At 42.8% G+C, this 22,433-nt stretch overlaps 1 protein-coding gene across 1 annotated transcript; it reads left to right on the top strand.

The window, feature by feature from the left end:
- The first annotated feature begins 19,412 nt into the window (after positions 1–19,412).
- Positions 19,413–21,181, top strand: LOC123103038 (UDP-glycosyltransferase 75C1). Its single transcript, XM_044524526.1, has one exon. It carries the CDS (start codon positions 19,604–19,606, stop codon positions 21,113–21,115), a length of 1,512 nt encoding a protein of 503 aa, XP_044380461.1. The 5' UTR covers positions 19,413–19,603; the 3' UTR covers positions 21,116–21,181.
- The last annotated feature ends 1,252 nt before the right edge of the window (positions 21,182–22,433 follow it).

Raw genomic sequence — 22,433 nt, 5'->3', positions numbered from 1 at the left:
CAATTCATATTTATCATTAGGAACGACAATGATACCTCCCTTCTTAGGGACACAATGGACATGACTTACCCACTGACTATCATCAACGGGATAAATTATACCTGCCTCAAGGAGCTTTAGTATTTCTTTTCTTACCACTTGTTTCATCTTAAGATTCAGCCGTCGTTGGTGATCAATAACTGGTTTGGCATCCTTCTCCAAAATTATTTTGTGTTGACATAGAGTGGGACTAATGCCCTTAAGATCATCAAGAGTATATCCAATAGCAGCACTTGCTTCTTCAGAGTTTTCAATAATTTTTCTTCCTCCTTCTCTGAAAGGTTAGCACTAATAATAACATGATATATCTTCTTTTCATCAAGATAAGCATATTTAAGAGTATCAGGTAACGGTTTAAGCTCAAACACGGGATCACCCTTGGGTGGAGGATCCCCTAGGATTTCAATAGGTAAATTGTGTTTCAGAATGGGTCCTTGTTTGAAGAATACTTCATCTATTTCCCTTCTTTCATTCATAAACATATCATTCTCATGGTCTAGCAAATATTGTTCTAAAGTATCATTAGGAGGCACATCAATAGAAGCAAGACCAATAATTTCATCTTTACTAGGCAATTCCTCATCACGGGGTTTTCTACGAAATTTAGAGAAGTTAAACTCATGAGACATATCACCCAAACCAATAGTAACAACATCCTTTTCGTAGTTGATCCTAGCATTAACACTATTTAAGAAGGGTCTACCAAATATAATAGGACAAAAGCTATCTCGTGGGGAACCAAGAACAAGGAAATCAGCAGAATATTTAGCCTTCCCATACAAGACTTCAACATCTCTAACAATCCCAATTGGTGAAATAGTATCTCTATTAGCAAGCTTAATGGTAACATCGATATCTTCTATCTCAGCTGGTGCAATATCATGCATAATTTCTTTGTATAAGGAAATAGGTATTGCACTAGCACTAGCACCCATATCACACAAGCCATGATAACAATGATATCCTATTTTAACAGAAATAACAGGCATGCCTACCACAGGTCTATGTTTATCTTTAGCAGCAGGTTTAGCAATTCTAGCAGTCTCATCACAGAAGTAAATAACATGCCCATCAATATTATCAGCCAAGAGATCTTTAAGAATAGCAATATTAGGTTCAACTTTAACTTGCTAAGGGGGTGCATAAGTTCTAATACTCCCTCTGTTCACTTTTATAAGACCTTGAAGACATTTCAGACAATGTGCAAAACAACCTATTTTGAGTTGTCTGAAACGACTTACAAAAGTGAACGGAGGGAGTATTACTTTTACGAACCACAGTTGAAGCTTTAGCATGATCCTTTATTCTAACAGGGAAAGGTGGTTTCTTAACATAAGCAGTAGGAACAATAGGATCATTATAAGTGATAGTCTTTTCTTCAACTTTAATAGGTTCAACTACTTTTACTTCTATGGGAGGATGATATTTAAACCACTTCTCCTTAGGGAGATCAACATGAGTAGCAAAGGATTCACAGAAAGAAACTACTATCTCAGAGTCAAGTCCATATTTAGTGCTAAATTTACGGAAAACATCGGTATCCATAAAAGATTTAACACAATCAAACTTAGGTGTTATACCTGACTCCTTACCTTCGTCGAGATCCCAATCTTTAGAGTTGCGTTTAATTCTCTCCAATAAATTCCATTTGAAGTCAATAATCTTCATCATAAAGGAACCAGTACACGAAGTATCGAGCATGGAGCGATTGTTGTCAGAAAGTCGAGCATAATTTTTTTGAATAATCATTTCTCTTGAGAGATCATGATTGGGGCATGAATATAACATTGACTTAAGCCTCCCCCAAGCTTGAGCAATGCTTTCTCCTTCGGGAGGCCAAAAATTATATATATAATTACGATCATGATGAACAAGATGCATAGGATAAAACTTCTGATGGAATTCCACTTTCAACCGTTTGTAGTCCCATGATCCCATATCATCACATAGCCTATACCATGTCAATGCATATCCCTTCAAAGATAAAGGGAAGACCTTCTTCTTGATAACATCATCGGGCATACCTGCAAGCTTAAATAATCCACAGACTTCATCCACATAGATTAAGTGTAAATCGGGATGTAATGTTCCATCTCCTGCAAAAGTATTAGCTAGCAGTTTCTCTATCATACCCAAAGGAATTTCAAAGTAAACATTTTCAGTAGGTTCAATAGGTTGAGGAGCAACTATTTGCTCTACCGGTCGGGGTGAAGATACCCCGAACAAGCCCCTCAAAGGATTACTTTCCATAGTAACAAGTGGCAGTAAATTTCAGCACACTATATAAATTTTTCCTTACCAAATTCCACCTAAGAAAGGCGCTTCACTCCCCGGCAATGGCGCCAGAAAAGAGTCTTGATGACCCACAAGTGTAGGGGCTCTATCGTAGCCTTTTCTATAAGTAAGAGTGTCAAACCCAACGAGGAGCAGAAGGAAATGATAAGCGGTTTTCAGCAAGGTATTCTCTGCAAGCACTGAAATTATCGGTAACAGATAGTTTTGTGATAAGGTAATTTGTAACAAGTAGCAAGTAATAAAAGTAAATAAGGTGCAGCAAGATGGCCCAATCCTTTTTGTAGCAAAGGACAAGCCTGGAAAAACTCTTATATGAAGGAAAGCGCTCCCGAGGACACATGGGAATTATCGTCAAGCTAGTTTTCATCACGATCATATGACTCGCGTTCGGTACTTTGATAACTTGATATGTGGGTGGACCAGTGCTTGGGTACTGTCCTTACTTGGATAAGCATCCCACTTATGATTAACCCCCATTGCGAGCATCCGCAACTACAACAGAATTATTAAGGTAAACCTAACCATAGCATGAAACATATGGATCCGAATCAACCCCTTACGAAGCAACACATAAACTAGGATTTAAGCTTCTGTCACTCTAGCAACCCATCATCTACTTATTACTTCCCAATGCCTCCCTCTAGGACCAAACAATGGTGAAGTGTCATGTAGTCGACGTTCACATGATATCACTAGAGGGATAACAACATACATCTCATCAAAATATCGAACGAATACCAAATTCACATGACTACTAATAGCAAGACTTCTCCCATGTCCTCAGGAACAAACATAAATACTCACAAAGCATATTCATGTTCATAATCAGAGGGATATTAATATGCATAATGGATCTGAACATATGATCTTCCACCAAGTAAACCAACTAGCATCAACTACAAGGAGTAATCAACACTACTAGCAACCCACAGGTACCAATCTGAGGTTTGGATACAAAGATTGGATACAAGAGATGAACTAGGGTTTGAGATGAGATGGTTCTGGTGAAGATGTTGATGGATATTCACCCCCTCCCGATGAGAGGATCATTGGTGATGATGATGGTGATGATTTCCCCCTCCGGAGGGAAGTTTCCCCGGCAGAATAGCTCCGTCGGAGCCCTAGATTGGTTCCGCCAAGGTTCCGCCTCGTGGCGGCGGAGTCTCGTCCCAAAAGCTTGCTTACAATTTTTTATCGGACGAAAGACCTCATGTAGCAGAAGATGGACTTCAGAGGGCCACCAGGGGGCCCACGAGGCAGGGGACGCGCCCAGGGGGTAGGGCGCGCCCCCCACCTCGTGGCTGGTGGGTGGCCCCCTTCTGGTACTTCTCGTGCTCAGTATTTTTTATATATTCTGGAAATAACTTCCGTGATGTTTCAAGACTTTTGGAGCTGTGCAGAATAGGTCTCTAATATTTGCTCCTTTTCCAGCCCAGAATTCCAGCTGCCGGCATTCTCCCTCTTTATGTAAACCTTGTAAAAATAAGAGAGAATAGGCATAAGTATTGTGACATAATGTGTAATAACAGCCCATAATGCAATAAATATTGATATAAAAGCATGATGCAAAATGGACGTATCAGTCTCCTATTGGATTGATACCTTGGTTCCCAAAAACTGAGGGAAATACTTACGCTACTTTGCTGCATCACCATTTCCTCTTCAAGAGAAAACCAACACAATGCTCAAGAGGTAGCAGCGGCGTCGCCTGGGTAACGCTCGACCATTGCTCATCGGCGGGGGAAGAGTCGGGGAGAGGGGCTTCGACACCGAGAGGGGGAAAGAGGGGCATCGGTGGCGAGTTGTGGCGAGAGCGGTGTCGGTTGTGATAGTGGCATTCACCGGCGGGGAGGTCGGCTTTTATAGCTGAGGATGGGTGGTGAGAGGCTGCCCATCGGGTGCCGCATGGCAGGAGCGGACGGGACGCGCGTCCACCGCGGCTTCACTGCGCCGTCCGTGAGGCATCAATGGAAGGATGACTGGCGTGATAGCCTTGGCATTGATTCCTGTGGGAACCGAGGCGACGAGGAGAACGAAGGCGGCGAGTCGCTGATTCGGCATGCCCATTCCCGTTCGTGCCAAAATCTGTTTCCCCGGCGCTGCCAGCATGCTGGGTTTGGCCTGGGTCCGCCGGCGGCAAAATCGTCTCGAGCCGGCAAAAATTGGGCTTCTGGCGGCGCGGCTGGGCCGAATTTTCGGCGCCAGCGACAAAAAAGGGGCTGGGGGGCCTGTTGGGGGCGCGACTGGAGATGCTCTTAGTCCCTTAGCCTATAAGTCTTCAATACACCAAAATCACTAAGGGGCACTAGATGCACTTACAGGGTGGACCGGTGCTTAGGTGCTATTCTTACTTGAACAAACCTCCTACTTCTGATTGACCTCCTCGCAAGTATCCGCAACTATGAGAAAAGTATTAAGATAAAATCTAACCATAGCATTAAACTTTTGGATCCAAACTGGTCCCTTACGAAGTAGCGCATAAACTAGGGTTTAAGTTTCTGTCACTCTAGCAAACCATCATCTAATAACCACTCCACAATGCATTCCCTTAGGCCCAAATATGGTGAAGTGCCATGTAGTCGATGTCCACATGACACCATTAAGGGAATCACAACATACATATCATCAAAATATCAAACACATATCAAGTTCACATGATTACTTGCAACATGACTTCTCCCGTGACCTCAAGAACAAAAGTAACTACTCACAAATAATAATCATGCTCAAGATCAAAGGGGTATTAAATAGCATAATGGATCTGAACATATAATCTTACACCAAATACACCATATAGTCTTGAACTACAAGATGCAATCAACACTACTAGTCACCCACAAGTAACAATCTAAGGTTTCAGTACAAAGAATGAACACAAGAGATGAACTAGGGTTTGAGAGGAGATGGTGTTGTTGAAGATGTTGATGGAGATAGACCTCCCAAAGATGGGAGAGTTTTTGGTGATGACGATGACATGATTTCCCCCTCCGGGAGGGAAGTTCCCCCGGCGGAATCGCTCCACCGGAGGGCAAAAATGCTCCTTCCCAAGTTCCGCCCTGAGATGGCGACGCTTCGTCCCGAAAGTCCTTCCCTTATATTTTATAGGTTAAAATTACTTATATACTAGAAGAGGGGCACCGGAGGTTGGCTAAGGAGGGCACAACCCACCAGGGTGCGCCAGGGAGCCCAGGCGCGCCCAGGTGGGTTGTGCCCACCTGGTGGGCCCCCTTTGGTAGTTATTTGCTCCAATATTCTTAAAATTATCCATAAATTTTCAACTTTTGGAGATGTGCAGAATAGGTAATTCTGATGTAGCTTTTTCATGTCCAGAATTTGGGCTGCGACATTCTCCCTCTTTGTGTAAACCTTGCATATTATGAGAGAAAAAGGCATTAGAATTACTCCATAAAGCATTATTATGCATAAAAACATTATAAATAACAATAGGAAAACATGATGCAAAATGGACATATCAACTCCCCCAAAATAGACCTCGCTTGTCCTCAAGCGAAAACCAAAATCGAAAAACATGTCAACATGCTTAGAGAGATGGAGGTGTCGATAAAAACAAAATACGGACATAGAAGCATCATGCATATTATTATAACAGCAACAAACTTTATCATAAAACTTTATCACATAACTTTTATCATATAACCTCTCATGAACAAGTAACAATTCATCAAAACATTGAAGTAAAAGCATAAACTCTATTGAAAACCAACAAACTATGTTCTCTGTCAACTTCACAACTACAATTCACCATATTTTCAAGAAGGGTCACGTATCGGAGCCTTTTGGCAAGTCCACATACTCAACCATCATATAATCTTTTATGATTGCTAACACTCACAGCATACCCATGAACAAGAAGTTTCAATCGGACACAAAGAAATATAGGGGCTTATAGTTTCGCCTCCCAATGTATTCACCTCAAGGGTGATGTCAACAATAATAACTCATGCTCACTCATATCCAACTGGATATATGTGCCTAGATTTTTCCTCACCACGTGATGCTTGCAACAAGAGAAAAATAAAAGGAATAGGGAAGAAAACTTTTGACTCTTAGATAAAAGTAAATGCATAGAAGTAAAAGATAGGCCCTTCGCAGAGGGAAGCAGAGGTTGTCATGCACTTATTTGTTTGTATGCCAAATCCATTAATGCAAAAGAACGTCATGTTATATTGCCCCTTATGATGACAACTTTTATTATGCAGTCTATTGCTTTTATTATTTTTCCATCACAAGTTCGTACAACGCTCAATTTTCTCTTACACTAAATGATCCAACACATTTAGAAGCAATTTTTATTGCCTTATTGCACCGATGACAACTTACTTGAAGGATCTTACTCAATCCATAGGGAGGTATGGTGGACTCTCAAAACAAGATTTTGGGTTTAAGGGTTTTTCGATGCACAAGTAGTATCTCTACTTAGTGCGGAATTTTTGGCTAGCAAAGATATTGAGCAAGCACCACATGTTAAAGTATCTATGAAAATATAACTTCTATGTGAATACGAACAAACATAAATCATTATGTTGTCTTCCTTGTCCAATGTCAACTATTTTGACACAATATATTTAATGGGAGCTCACAATCATATAAGATGTCCAAGATAGTGTATTTGCATGTGAATCTTCTCTTCCCTTTTTAATTCTTTCATGAATTGCATCATTGACCAATCCTATGTTTGTCAATCTCCAATAAATTTTACCACTTATACTTTTCCTTATGTGATGTCATTACTTACCATAAGATTAGCATATGATCTTTTCATTTATTTTTCTTTCTCTTTACTGAAACATTAAAGTAAAGAAACATAACTCAAACTACTCTTTATTATATATCTCGCACACGATTACATCGATAGATTACTAAGCAAGAACTCAAAATGAAAGGATTGAACTAAACTTTTATTCCACTACTTCAAAAGATAACTGAAGATCGAACTAAAATAGATAAAAGCAAAGGTGATGATACGATACCATGACACCTCCCCCAAGCTTGGCACAAGCCAAGGGGAGTGCCCATACCATGAGCTCAAGTCTCCTTTGGTGATGAAGAAGGTGGTGGTGGTGATGAGGTAGTAGCAATCTTATCTTCCGGTTTCCATGGCAATGGCTCACCGTCATAAGAGGAGGAGCGAGTCTCGCAAGTCCTGCAACTGACAGCCAAACTCATACCTTTAAACCTTGACTCATATTCAAAGACTTGGTTTTGAAGATCATAGATTTGGCTTTGCAGAAAGTTGATTTGCTCGTTGAAGGTGAAGACGATGTCCTTCATGGATTTGCAATCCACCTTGAGATCATGGGTGTAATCCGCGATCATGAGGTGATTGGCATTGAGTCCATGTTCCACCATCCCCTTACACTTGAAGACCTCCTGCTCCATAGCTTCGAGCCTAGCATCCACGGTCCCCATTCCCTTGGGACCCTGGACGTCCCGGATGTGGAGCACCCCCTCACGCATCTCAATGTCTTGAGGGTGCTGCATCACCTCCGCAAATACGGGTTGATGACATTCTCGAAGAACTTGTCCTTGGAGGAGCTCGAAGCGGCCATGGTGATCTAGATCTGTCAGAAAACAACAAGAAAGAAGAACATGATCTTTCTCCGTGATACGGTGGTCAATACGTCCGAGGGGTATATAAAGATTTTTTTATCTTGGGTAACAAGCAAACAGGAGGAAAATGGAGCCGGGAAGGTTCCCGAGGTGGGCACAACCCACCTGGGCATACCAGGGGGGCCAAGCGCACCCTGGTGTCGTGTGCCCTCCTTGGGTGCCTTCCTCGTTGATGACCCACAAGTATAGGCGATCTATAGCAGTCTTTTTGATAAGTAAGAGTGTTGAACCCAACGAGGAGCAGAAGGAAATGACAAGTGGTTTTCACCAAGGTATTCTCTGCAAGCACTGAAATTATCGGTAACAGATAGTTTTGTGATAAGATAAATCGTAACGGGTAACAAGTAAATAAAGTAACTAAGGGGCAGCAAGGTGGCGCAATCCTTTTTGTAGCAAAGGACAAGCCTAGACGAACTCTTATTTTTGTAGCAAAGCGCTCCCGAGGACACATGGGAATTACTGTCAAGTTAGTTTTCATCATGCTCATATGATTCACGTTCGTTACTTTGATAATTTGATATGTGGGTGGAACGGTGCTTGGGTGCTGCCCTTCCTTGGACAAGCCTCCGACTTATGATTAACCCCTCTCGCAAGCATCCACAACTACGAAAGAAGTATTAAGGTAAACCTAACCATAGCATGAAACATATTGATCCAAATCAGCCCCTTACGAAGTAACGCATAAACTAGGGTTTAAGGTTCTGTCACTCTAGCAACCCATCATCTACTTATTACTTCCCAATGCCTTCCCCTAGGCCCAAATAATGGTGAAGTGTCATGTAGTCGACGTTCACATAACACCACTAGAGGAGAGACAACATACATCTCATCAAAATATCAAACGAATACCAAATTCACATGATTACTTATAACAAGAATTCTCCCATGTCCTCAGGAACAAACATAACTACTCACAAAACATATTTATGATCAAGATCAGAGGAGTATTAATTATCATTAAGGATCTGAAAATATAATCTTCCACCGGATAAACCGACTATCATCAACTACAAGGAGTAATAAACACTACTAGCAACCCACAGGTACCAATCTGAGGTTTTAGGACCAAGATCGAATACAAGAGATGAACTAGGGTTTGAGAGGAGATGGTGCTGGTGAAGATGTTGATGGAGATTGACCCCCTCTCGATGAGAGGATCGTTGGTGATGACGATGGCTTCGATTTCCCCCTCCCGGAGGGATGTTTCCTCGGCAGAACAGCTCCGCCGGAGCCCTAGATTGGTTCTGTCCAGGTTCCACCTTGAGACAATGGCGCTTTGTCCTGAAAGCTTCCTTCTGATTTTTCCAGGTCAAAACACACCATATAGCCAAATATGGGCACCGGAGGCCTGCCAGGGGGCCCACAAGGTCGGGGGGTAGGGCGCGCCCTCCACCCTTGTGGCTGGCTGGTGGCCCCCATCTGGTATTTCTCACCCGATATTTTTTATATATTCCAAAAACATGCTACGTGAAGTTTCAAGACTTTTGGAGTTGTGCATAATAGTCTCTAATATTGCTCCTTTTCCAGTACAGAATTCCAGCTGTCGACATTCTCCCTCTTGATGTAAACCTTATAAAATAAGAGAGAATAGGCATAAGTATTGTGATATAATGTGTAATAACAGCCCATAATGCAATAAATATCAATATAAAAGCATGATGCAAAATGGATGTATCACTCGCTGTTTCTTATTTTCCTAAATTTTAAAATATTCCAAAACTGACAGAAAATATTTTTGCGGATTTTTTGGAGTCCGTTTACTTAGCGTATCACATACCTCGTCCTTTTTAGTATTCTGGAGTGTTCTGGAAGGTATCTTTTATGTGTTCCTCCGGTGTCATGGTTTGAATAATATTGCTTTCAACATCAATAGGCGTACCTGAGATATAGTGTTTAATTCTTTGGCCATTGACCACCTTCGGGTTAGTACCTTCGGCATTATTTATTTTAATAGCTCTAGAGCGGTAAACCTCCTCGATGATATATCGTCCTTCCCATTTAGAGAGAAGTTTTCCTGCGAAGAATCTAAAATGAGAGTTGGACGAAAGAACATATTCTCCAACTTTGACCTGCTTTTGGATTCTTTTATCATGCCATCTTTTAACTTTTTCTTTAAATAATTTGGCATTTTCATAGGCTTGAGTTCTCCATTCATCTAGTGAGATAATATCAAATAACCTCTTTTCACCGGCAAGTTTGAAATCATAGTTGAGTTCTTTGATTGCCCAATATGCTTTATGTTCCAACTCAAGAGGCAAATGACAAGCTTTTCCGTAAACCATTTTATAAGGAGACATACCCATAGGATTTTTATATGTTGTTCTATAGGCCCAAAGTGCATCATCCAATTTCTTAGACCAATTCTTTCGGGACCTATTAACAGTTTTTTTATAATATTAGTTTTATTTCTCTATTGCTAAGTTCAACTTGACCACTAGATTCAGGATGATAGGGTTATGCAATTCTATGGTTAACATAATACTTAGCAAGCATTTTATGGAAAGCACCATGAATAAAGTGTGAACCACCATCAGTCATCAAATATCTAGGGACTCCAAACCTCGGGAAAATAACTTCTTTAAGCATTTTAATGGAAGTGTTATGATCAACACTACTAGTTGGAATAGCTTCTACCCACTTAGTAACATAATCAACAGCAACCAAAATATGTTTATACCCATTGGAGGAAGGAAAAGGTCCCATATAATCAAAACCCCAAACATCAAATGGTTCAACAGCAAGTGAATAATTCATAGACATTTCTTGACGCTTACCAATATCACCAATTCGTTGACATTCATCACAAGATAAAGCAAACTTACGGGCATCCTTGAAGAGAGTAGGCCAATAAAAACCAGATTGCAATACCTTGTCAGCAGTTCTATCTCCCGCATGATGCCCTCCATAAGCTTCGGAGTGACATTTCCGTAGGATTTGTTCCTGTTCATGCTCAGGTACACAACATCTAACAATACCATCTACTCCTTTATAAAGATGTGGGTCATCCCAAAAGTAATGTCTTAAATCATAGAAGAATTTTTTTTCTTTTGTTGGTATGTGAAGCTAGGTGGTATGTATTTAGCAACAATATAATTAGCATAGTCAGCATACCAAGGAGTGTTATGATAAACATTTATTGCAGCTAATTGCTCATCAGGAAAACTATCATCAATAGGTAGTGGGTCATCAAGAATATTTTCTAACCTAGACAAGTTATTAGCTACGGGGTTCTCGGCTCCTTTCCTATCAGTAATATGTAAATCAAATTCTTGTAGCAAGAGAACCTACCTAATAAGTCTAGGTTTAGCATCTTCCCTTTCCGTAAGATATTTTATAGCAACATGATCAGGGTGAACAATTACTTTGGAATCAACAATGTAAGATCTGAATTTATCACAAGCAAACACAACTGCTAAAAATTCTTTTTCAATGGTAACATAATTTCTTTGGGCACTGTCTAGAGTTTTGCTAGCATAATGAATAACATTCAATTTTTTATCAACTCTTTATCCTAGAACAGCACCAACAACATAATCACTAGCATCACACATAATTTCAAAAGGTAAGTTCCAATCAGGTGGTTGAACACTAGGTGCAGTTGTTAAGGCTTTCTTAAGTGTTTCAAAGGCTTCTACACAATCATTATTAAAAGAAATGGAACATCCTTTTGTAAAAGATTTGTAAGAGGCCTAGAATTTTAGAGAAGTCTTTAATAAACCTCCTATAGAAACCAACATGACCGAGGAAACTACAAATACCTTTAATATCTCTGGGACATGGCATTTTCTCAATTGCATCAACTTTAGCTTTTGTCCACCTCAATACCTCGTTCAAAAAATTTATGCCCCAAAACAATACCTTCATTAACCATAAAGTGGCACTTCTCCCAGTTCAAGACAATATTAGTTTTCTCACATATCTGCAAAACTCAATCAAGGTTACTCAAGCAATCATCAAAAGAAGTTCCATATATAGAAAAATCGTCCATGAAAACCTCAACAATCGTTTCACAAAAATCAGAGAATATAACAGTCATACATCTTTGAAAGGTAGCAGGTGCACTGCATAAACCAAAAGTCATACATCTATTAGCATAAGTTCCAAAAGGGCAAGTAAAGGTGGTTTTCTCTTGATCAGGTTGTGAAACAGGTATTTGAGAAAAACCAGAATATCCATCAAGAAAACAAAAGTGTGTGTGCTTAGATAGTCTTTCTAGCATTTGATCAATAAAAGGCAAAGGGTAATGATCTTTCCTAGTTGCTTTATTTAATTTTCTAAAATCAATAACCATTCTATAGCCAGTAACAATTCTTTGTGGGATAAGTTCATTTTTATCATTAGGAATAACAGTAATACCTCCCTTCTTAGGGACACAACGAACGGGGCTTACCCATCTACTATTAGTTATTGGATAGATTATACCTGCTTCTAGAAGCTTTAATATTTCAGTTCTTACCACTTCTTTCATTTTAGGATTCAAACGTCGATGATGATCAACAATGGGTTTAGCATCAGGTTCCATATTAATCTTGTGCTGACAGAGAGTGGGACTAATGCCCTTAAGATCATCAAGAGTATATCAAATAGAAGCTCGGTGCTTCTTTAGAATTTTCAATAATCTTTCTTCTTCGTGTTCTGGAAGGTTAGCACTAATAAAAACAGGATATATCTTTTTTCTCATCAAGATAAGCATATTTCAATGTGTCAGGCAATTGTTTCAATTCAAACACGGGATCACCTTTAGGTGGAGGAGGACCTCCTAGAGTTTCAATAGGCAAATTGTGTTTAAGCAGAGGTCTTTGTTCGAAGAAATTTTTATCTACTTCATTTATTTCATGCATATGCATATCATTTTCATGGTCTAGCAAATATTGTTCTAGTGGATCGGTAGGAGGCATGACAATAGAAGCAAGACCAATTATTTCAACCTTACTAGGTAATTCTTTCTTATGAATTTGTCCATTAAACTTGGAAAAATTGAATTCATGAGACTCATCGCCAAAACTAACACTGGCAGTTTGTTTATGACAATGTATAGTAGCATTGATAGTGTTCAAGAAAGGTCTACCAAAGGTAATGGGACAAAAATCATCTTGTGGGGAACCAAGGACTAGAAAATCAGTAGGGTATTTTATGTTCCCACACAAGACTACAACATCTCTAACAAACTCAAGTGGTGTGATGGTGTCTCTATTAGCAAGTTTAATAGTAACATCTATGTCTTCTATTTCAGCGGGTGCTATATCATTCATAATTTCTTGGTATAGGGTAAAAGGAATAGCAGTCACGCTAGCACCTAAATCACATAAACCATGATAACAATGATCTCCAATTTTAACTGAGACAACAGGCATGCCAACAATGGGTCTATGTTTATCTTTTTTCATCAGGTTTGGCACTTCTAGTAGCTTCATCACAGAAGTAAATAACATGCCCACCAATATTTTCTACCAAGAGATATTTGACCATAGAAACACTAGGTTCTACTTTAATTTGTTCAACAGGTTCAGGTGCTCTAATATTACTTTTGCGAACCACAGTAGAAACCTTAGCATGTTCCTTTATCCTAACAGGAAAGGTGGTTTTTCAATATAAGCGGTAGGAACAACTGGGTCAACATTGTAAATAATAGTTTCATCTTTATCTATGATCGGTTCTTGAGTTTCTTCTTTAATAGGTGGGTGATATTTGAACCACTTCTCCTTAGGAAGATCAACATGAGTAGCAAAAGATTCATAGAAAGTGGCTACTATATCAGAGTCAAGTCCATATTTAGTGCTAAATTTCTGAAAAGCATCGATATTCATAAAATATTTAACACAATCAAATTCAAGCTTAATACCTGACTCTTTACCTTCGTCGAGTTCCCAATCTTAAGAGTTGCATTTAATTCTTTATAAAAGATCCCACCTGAATTCAATAGTCTTCTTCATAAAAGAACCAGTACAGGAAGTATCGAGCATGGATTGATCATCACGAGAAAGCCGAGCATAAAAATTCTGAATGATAATTTCTCTCGAGAGCTCATGATTGGGGCTTGAATATAACATGGACTTAAGCCTCCGCCAAACTAGAGCGATACTTTCTCCTTGACGAGGCCAAAAATTATATATATAATTCCAATCACGATGAACTAGATGCATAGGATAAATTTTTTTGGATGAAATTCCAATTTCAATCGATTCCAGTTCCACGATCCAATATTATCGCATAGACTATACCATGCCAATGCTTTTCCCTTCAAAGATAAAGGGCAAACCTTCTTCTTAGCTTCATCTCCGTGCAAACTAGCAAGCTTAAATAATCCACAAATTTCATCCACATATATCAAGTGCATATCAGGATGTTTAGTTCCATCTCCTGCATAAGGATTAACTAGTAGTTCTTCTATCATACCCGAGGGAATTGTTGGGGAATGTAGCATGTAATTTCAAAAAAATTCCTACGATCACGCAAGATCTATCTAGGAGATGCATAGCAATGAGAGGGGGAGAGTGTGTCCACGTACCCTCGTAGACCGAAAGCAGAAGCTTTAGATTAACGCGGTTGATGTAATCGAACGTCTTCACCATCCAACCGATCAAGTACCGAACGTATGACACCTCCGAGTTCAGCACACGTTCAGCTCGATGACGTCCCTCGAACTCTTGCTCTAGCAAAGTGTTGAGGGAGAGTTTCGCCAGCACGACAGCGTGGTGACGGTGATGGTGATGTGATCCGCGCAGGGCTTCGCCTAAGCACTACGACAATATGTATGGAGGAGTAAACTGTGGAGGGGGCACCGCAGACGGCTAAGAAACAATTGTTGCTTATGTGGGGTGCCCCCTACCCCCGTATAAAAAGGAGGAGAGGGAGGAGGCCGGCCAAGGGGCACACCATAAGGGGAGGACTGACTAGGACTCCTAGTCCAAGTCGGCCACCCTTCCTTTCTTCCAGACAGGGAAAGGGGAGCCGCGCCCCTTCCCCTTGTCCAATTAGGACAACCCATGGGGGTGCGCCTCCCCTTGTGGGCTTCCCTCTCTCTCCCCTATGGCCCATGTTGGCCCATTACTTCCCCCGAGGGGGGTTCCAGTAACCTCCCGGTACTCCAAAAAATACCCGAACCACTCCGAAACCATTCTGGTGACCGAATACCATCGTCCAATACATCAATCTTTACCTCTCTACCATTTCGAGACTCCTCATCATCTCCGTGATCTCATCCGGGACTCTGAACAACATTCGGTCACCAAATCACATAACCCATATAATACAAAATCATCATCGAACGTTAAGCGTGCGGACCCTACGGGTTCGAGAACTATGTAGACATGACCGAGACACCTCTCCGGTCAATAACCAACAGCGGAACTAGGATGCTCATATTGGTTCCCACATATTCTACGAAGATCTTTATCGGTCATACTGTAATGACAACGTACATTATTCCCTTTGTCATCGGTATGTTACTTGCCCGAGATTCGATCATCGGTATCTTCATACCTAGTTCCATCTCGTTACCACCAAGTCTCTTTACTCATTCCGTAATGCATCATCCCACAACTAACTCATTAGTCACATTGCTTGCAAGGCTTATTATGATGTGCATTACCGAGAGGGCCCAGAGATACCTCTCCGATACTCGGAGTGACAAATCCTAATCTCGATCTATGCCAACCCAACAAACACCTTCGGAGATACCCGTAGAGCATCTTTATAATCACCCAGTTACGTTGTGACGTTTGATAGCACACAAGGTATTCCTCCGGTATCCAGGAGTTGCATAATCTCATAGTCGAAGGAATATGTATTTGACATGAAGAAAGCAATAGCAATAAAACTGAACGATCAACATGCTAAGCTAACACATGGGTCTTGTCCATCACATCATTCTCCTAATGATGTGATCCCGTTCATCAAATGACAACACATGTCTATGGTTAGGAAACATAACCATCTTTGATTAACGAGCTAGTCTAGTAGAGGCTTACTAGGGACACTGTGTTTTGTCTATGTATCCACACGTGTATCAAGTTTCCGGTTAATACAATTCTAGCATGAATAATAAACATTTATCATGATATAAGGAAATATAAAATAACAACTTTATTATTGCCTCTAGGGCATATTTTCTTCAAGAATTCATAACCAATATTTTTCAGTAGGTGCAGTAAGTTGAGGGGCAACTAATTGTGGTTCCGGTCGAGGTGAAGATACCCCGAACAAACCCCTCAAAGGATGCTTCTCCATAGAAACTAGTAACAATAAATTTCAGCACGTAGTAATAATTTTTCCTTACCAATTTTTACTTACCAAGAGCGCTTCACTCCCTGGCAACGGCACTAGAAAAGAGCCTTGATGACCCATAAGTATAGGGGATTAATCGTAGTCCTTTCGATAAGTAAGATTTTCGAACCCAATGAGGAGCAGAAGGAAATGACAAGTGGTTTTCAGCAAGGTATTATCTGCAAGCACTGAAATAGTCGGTAAAAGGTAGTTTGATAGGAAGATAATTTGTAACGAGCAAGTAACGGTAACGGTAAATAAAGTGCAGCAAGGTAGCCCAATCCTTTTGTGGCAAATGACAAGCCAAAACAGTCTCTTATAATAAGCAAAGAGTTCTTAAGGGTACACGAGAATCTCATCACATCAGTTTCATCATTTTGGTTTGATTTGTGTTCGCTACTTTGATAATTTGATATGTGGGTGGACCGGTGCTTAGGTGTTGTTCTTATTTGAACAAAACTCCTACTTATGATTAAACCCCTCGCAAGAATCTACAACTACGAGAAAAGTATTAAGATAAAATCTAACCATAGCATTAAACTTTTGGATCCAATTCGGTACCTTACGAAGTAGCGCATAAACTAGGGTTTAAGCTTCTATCACTGTAGCAACCCATCATCTAATAACTACTCCACAATGCATTCCCTTAGTCCCAAATATGGTGAAGTGCCATGTAGTCGACGTTCGCATGACACTACTAAGGGAATCACAGCATACATATCATTAAAATATCGAACACATATCAAGTTCACATGATTACTTGCAACATGACTTCTCCCGTGACATCAAGAACAAAAGTAACTACTCACAAATAATAATCATGCTCAAGATCAGAGGGGTATTAAATAGCATAATGGATGTGAACATATAATCTTCCACCAAATAAACCATATAGTGATCAATTACAAGATGTAATCGACACTACTAGTCACCCACAAGTACCAATCTAAGGTTCCGGTACAAAGATTGAACACAAGAGATGAACTAGGGTTTGAGAGGAGATTGTGTTGCTGAAGATGTTGACGGAGATAGCCCTCCCAAAGATGGGAGAGTTGTTGGTGATGACAATGACGATGATTTCCCCCTCTGGGAGGGAAGTCCCCCCCAGCGGAATCGCTCCGCCGGAGGGCAAAAATGCTCCTGCCCAAGTTCCGCCTCGAGATGGCGGCGCTTCATCCAGAAAGCCATCCCCTTATTTTTTCTCGGTCAAAATGACTTATATACCAAAAGAGGGGCACCGTAGGTGGGCCGAGGAGGGCACAACCCACCAGGGCGCGCCTGGGCTCCCTGGCGCGTCCAGGTGGGTTGTGCCCACCTGGTGGGCCCCCTCTGGTACTTATTTGCTCCAATATTCTTCGTATATTAGAAAACAACTCTCCGTAAATTTTCAGCTCATTTGGGGATGTGTAGAATAGGTAACTCCTGCGTAGCGTTTTCAGGTCCAGAATTCCAGCTGCCGGCATTCTCCATCTTTGTGTAAACCTTGCATATTATGAGAGAAAAGGCATTAGAATTACTCCATAAAGCATTATTATGCATAAAAACATTATAAATAACAGTAGGAAAACATGATGCAAAATTGATGTATCAATACCCGGTATTACCCGATATTCATCGAAACCCTTCTGGTGACCCGAAACGCTTCCAGATCCTCTGGGAACTGTTCTGAATATTCATGAAATAATTTCACAAATATATTCTCGTGACTCCTATGCTACTAATACTCAACAGACCGTGATTGCCTTAAGCTTGTGACCCCGCTGGTTTGGTAACTCACAGACATGAACAAAACCGTCCGTTCAATGACCGAGAGCGGGACCTTGGACGTCCATATCGTTCCCTATGCGTACTCGAATGATATTCGAGTGAACGTTTGGTTATCATGTGATGTTCCCTTTGCTTCGTGATACTTCACAAACCAGGGATGTATCGGTATCCTGCTGAGTTATCACCATGCTCACTATAGGAATCCTCGTTAACGATTTTGTTCTTCTTTCTCGTTATTGTGTTCCGGCATCCCTGTGAGGAAGTCACCTGTGTTTGGCCAGACAATGATTGATGCCGTCACACCGAGAGGGCCATAAAAATATCTCTCCATCGTCGGAGGAGCAAATCCCACTCTCGAGCTATCCGACCACTTGTCAAACTTTCTGATGAACCTGTAAGTTGTCGTTATGATCACCGTGTTACATGTGATGTTTGAGCAATCCCAAAACCCATTGTACGGTAAGAAGTGACCATGATACTCTCATGGTCTAAGGAGAGAAATCACACGTTAACATGCTGTGTTATTACAATTTAATACAGACGATATTATCTCAATTCACAACAAACAAGATTGGGCCGATCACTCCATTCATCAGACAAGAATAATATTGTATCTCCCCTACGAGACTAGCACACAACCAATTGCTTGTAGGTGGGAAGTAACTTGAGAATTGATTTCCATCAAAATGATCCCACCATTCTGTCCCCAGGTAGGTTGTTGAAATGGTAAGCTTCCCAAATCTTGTGTACCCAAGGAATATCTTATGTGTTGAGGAATTTGTGGAGGTGTTTCATAAGTAGGCCTTGGTTATGGGTAGAGATGTCCAATACCCTTAAACCACCATGACTCGGGTTTGCAAACCTCCTCCCATGGTTGTGAAACAAGTTAAGTGAAAAGTGAAAATGTAGGTTTTAAGATTGTGAAATAGTAACTATAGAAAGTGAAATTGTAATGTATCAGTGTGAAACTGATTATTTCAAAATGTGGAATATATGTTCCAATTTAAACATGGTTGAAAAATATCAAATATTAGTCTCATTTAAAGGTTTTGGTGCAAGAAGTTCAAATATAAAAAAAATCAAAAATAAACGTATGATTTTAAAAGATATGAATATTTTAAATTAGTCAAGTGGAAAGAAAATGTTAGATTTACTGTCTGAGAGAAGAGAGAATGGGTCTGCCATATTAGGGTTACATTACGGTGGTGCTCCTGCATGTAAAGTTACATAGTGGTGGGCCAGCTGCTGAAATCTTATATTTCTTAAACAAGGGAAACGTTCCTTATACAAAAACATAAATAAGTATACGTTGTGAGGTGTGACTTGCTGGTTGGCTCGGTAGGTGCCGGTCCGCTCAATTTTCCACTTCGCCTTCTCCTGCTAGATCGAGTGCTCGGACTTGTCAGCCAGCGTACCGTCAGTGCTGACCTCACAATTGTTGACCCAGTCAAGGAACTCAGGGAACTGGTGGTGATTGGTGAGCTTCGTCTCCAAGCACGCTCACGGTCACACCTCACTCTGACTCTTTCCAGCTCGACGATCAGCTCGACGATTTTCCCAACCTTTTAAGAGCCACACACACACTACCCGATCGACTTGCCTTGTCATGGCCGACGCGGAACGCCAGCAGCACGGCCCAGGCGACGGCGGGCGCCCCCACTTCCTCATCGTGGCCTACGGCATCCAGAGCCACCTCAACCCGTGCCGCGTCCTCGCGCGCCGCCTCCTGCAGCTACACGATGCAGACGGCTCAGGCCCCGTCCTCGCCACGCTCTCGGTCCCGCTCTTCACCCACCGCCGCATGTTCCCTTCGTCCGGCAACGGCGAGCCGGAGGGGCCGGAGGCCGCAGACGGTGCCATCTCTTGCGTTGCCTTCTCCGACGGCGTCGACGACGGCACCACCGCCAGGGGCCCCGAGGAGAGGGCGCGCCGCCGCCGCGCGTCCGCCGAGAGCCTCTTTGCGGTCGTCGCGCGGCTCGCCTCCCGCGGCCGGCCCGTTACGTGCATCGTGTGCAGCATGATGCTCCCCTGGGCACTGGACGTCGCGCGGGAGCGCGACATCCCGTTGGCCGTGTTTTGGATACAGCCGGCAACCGTCCTCGCCACCTACTACCACTACTTCCACGGCTACGGCGAGCTCATCGCGTCCCACGCCGCCGACCCCGCGTACGAGGTGACTCTGCCCGGGCTCAGCCGGCCTCTCAGGATCCGCGACTTCCCGTCATTCCTCGTCGACACCACCGGAGGTGAGGTGGGCAAGGTCGTCAACGCGGTGTTCTGTGAGCTGTTCGAGTTCATGGACGAGCAGAGGCAGAATGTCAAGGTCCTCGTGAACACTTTCGACGAACTGGAGCCGGCGGCGCTGGCGGCCATGAGGGAGCACTTGGATGTGTTCGCCGTCGGCCCCGTGGTCGGGTCGTCGGCCGAGGCGCGGATCCATCTGTTCAACCACGCCGGTGCCGACAAGACGAGGTACATGGAGTGGCTCGGGGCGCAGCCGGAGAGGTCGGTGGTGTACGTCTCGTTCGGCAGCATATGGACGTACAGCAAGCAGCAGATGGAGGAGATCGCGGACGGGCTGCGGCGGTGCGGACGGCCGTACCTGCTCGTGGTGCGCAAGGACGGGCGGCAGGAGGACGTGAGCCGCTGCCTCGAGGACGTCGTGCAGGAGAGGAAGGGCATGGTGGTGGAGTGGTGCGACCAGCCGGAGGTCCTCTCGCACCCGTCCGTGGGGTGCTTCGTCACCCACTGCGGGTGGAACTCGACGCTGGAGGCCATGGCACTGGGTGTGGCTGTCGTCGCCGCGCCGAGCATGTTCGACCAGCCGACGAACGCGATGTTGATAGAGGAGGAGTGGGCTGCCGGCGTTAGGGGAGAGCGCAACGGCGAGGGCATCTTCTCCGGGCCGGAGCTGGCGAGGTGCGTTGAGCTGGTCATGGGCGACGGCGCGAGGGCCGTGGAGGTCAGGAAAAAAGTGGAGTCTCGGAAAGGGATGGCGCGGGATGCAATGGCTCCCGGAGGGCCGGCGGAAAGAAACCTCCGAAGCTTCGTCATGGAGGTCCAAAGTTCGGATGAAGCTCGCAGGAAGGATACAAACACCATAAGTCCACCACCATGACGAAATCGATGCCAAACTTAGACTATAGATTCGCACAGTCATTCTAATCAACTCGGGATTTAAATACTCGTTTAGGATTTGCATGTGTATGTTTTAAGGGCTTTGCTACACCTACGTACAACACCCCGTAAACCTACCTGAAGGCTGACTTGGCCTGGTTTAATTGGAACAGAAAACGGCCCGGGCCCCACCCAGAAGAATCAGGGGCGGAAGAGAATTAAATTATAGAAAGTTACATAAGAGTACGTAACAATTTTACGTAGGTGTAAGATTATTGATGTTTTAAGATGCCCAGCGCAGAGCGAATGGATATTGTCCTGACAGGATGGACATGGTTTGTCCTTTTCTCGTTGATACTCCCTCTGCCTCGAAGTTTTTTTTTCAAGAGTACGCAAATTGCGTACCTTAACTTTGTAGACGAGAGAGGTTTATATATAAGAAATACAAGCGGTATGCACTCCCACACACGGCAGGCACATCCACCCCACCACTCCACACGCTAGGCTACTACTCTATACCATGTTAATCTCCTCTCCCTCTCTCCGATGCCCATAGCATGATTTACTGATGGATTATATCAGCCGCTTCCCACTCGTTGGCGATGTTGCTGTTGCGAAATACCCTGCCATTTCTCTGTTTTCAGAGGTTCCAACAGACTGAAATGCAGATTGTGCCGAATCCTCTCTGGTATCTCTTGTTAGTGCGTTTCCTAGCAGATACCCACCAATCACTTAATGTGTCTTCCGTGGTCGGTAGCAAAGCTACTTCGATACCAAACTTCCTGAAGCACAGAAACCACACTTGTCTCGCATAAGCGCATTGCAAGAGTATATGATTCACCTTGTCCTCCTCCTGGTTGCAAAGGAAACAAGCCGAGCTTTGATCTTGCAATCCATGTCTCTGTCGGTGATCCGATGTCCAAACTCTGTACTGAAGGGCAAGCCACATGAAAAGTTTGCAGGTCAGCGTTGCCCAACTACGCCAGACAGCCGAGGCACATTGGAATCTTACTCCCCCTTCACACATCATTTTGTACGCAAATTTTGCCGAGTACTTGCCGCTTGCATCCCATTGCCAGATTCGGAGTGTCCTCTGTGTCAGGGGCAAGCTCCATATGTACCAGCACTTCCCACAGCCGGATGAACTGCAGGAGCTCCTCTGTATTCATCTCCCCCATGATATCTTGTGTCCATGCATGAAGGTACATGGCCTCCTTCACTTTCCTCCTGTTAACCACCTGCTGCCGCACTTTGTTTGACAAGTAGCGGGGCGATCTCCTTCACGCAAGCGCAGTTGATCCAACGATCTCTCTAGAACA

This window comes from Triticum aestivum, chromosome 5A (genome assembly GCF_018294505.1).
Source record: "Triticum aestivum cultivar Chinese Spring chromosome 5A, IWGSC CS RefSeq v2.1, whole genome shotgun sequence".
NCBI lineage: Eukaryota > Viridiplantae > Streptophyta > Magnoliopsida > Poales > Poaceae > Triticum > Triticum aestivum.
This window is presented reverse-complemented; position numbering and strand designations above follow the sequence as displayed.

Excerpts from the sequence above, each read along its gene's own strand:
- LOC123103038 (XM_044524526.1), top strand. The coding sequence starts at position 19,604 with ATGGCCGACGCGGAACGCCAGCAGCACGGCCCAGGCGACGGCGGGCGC.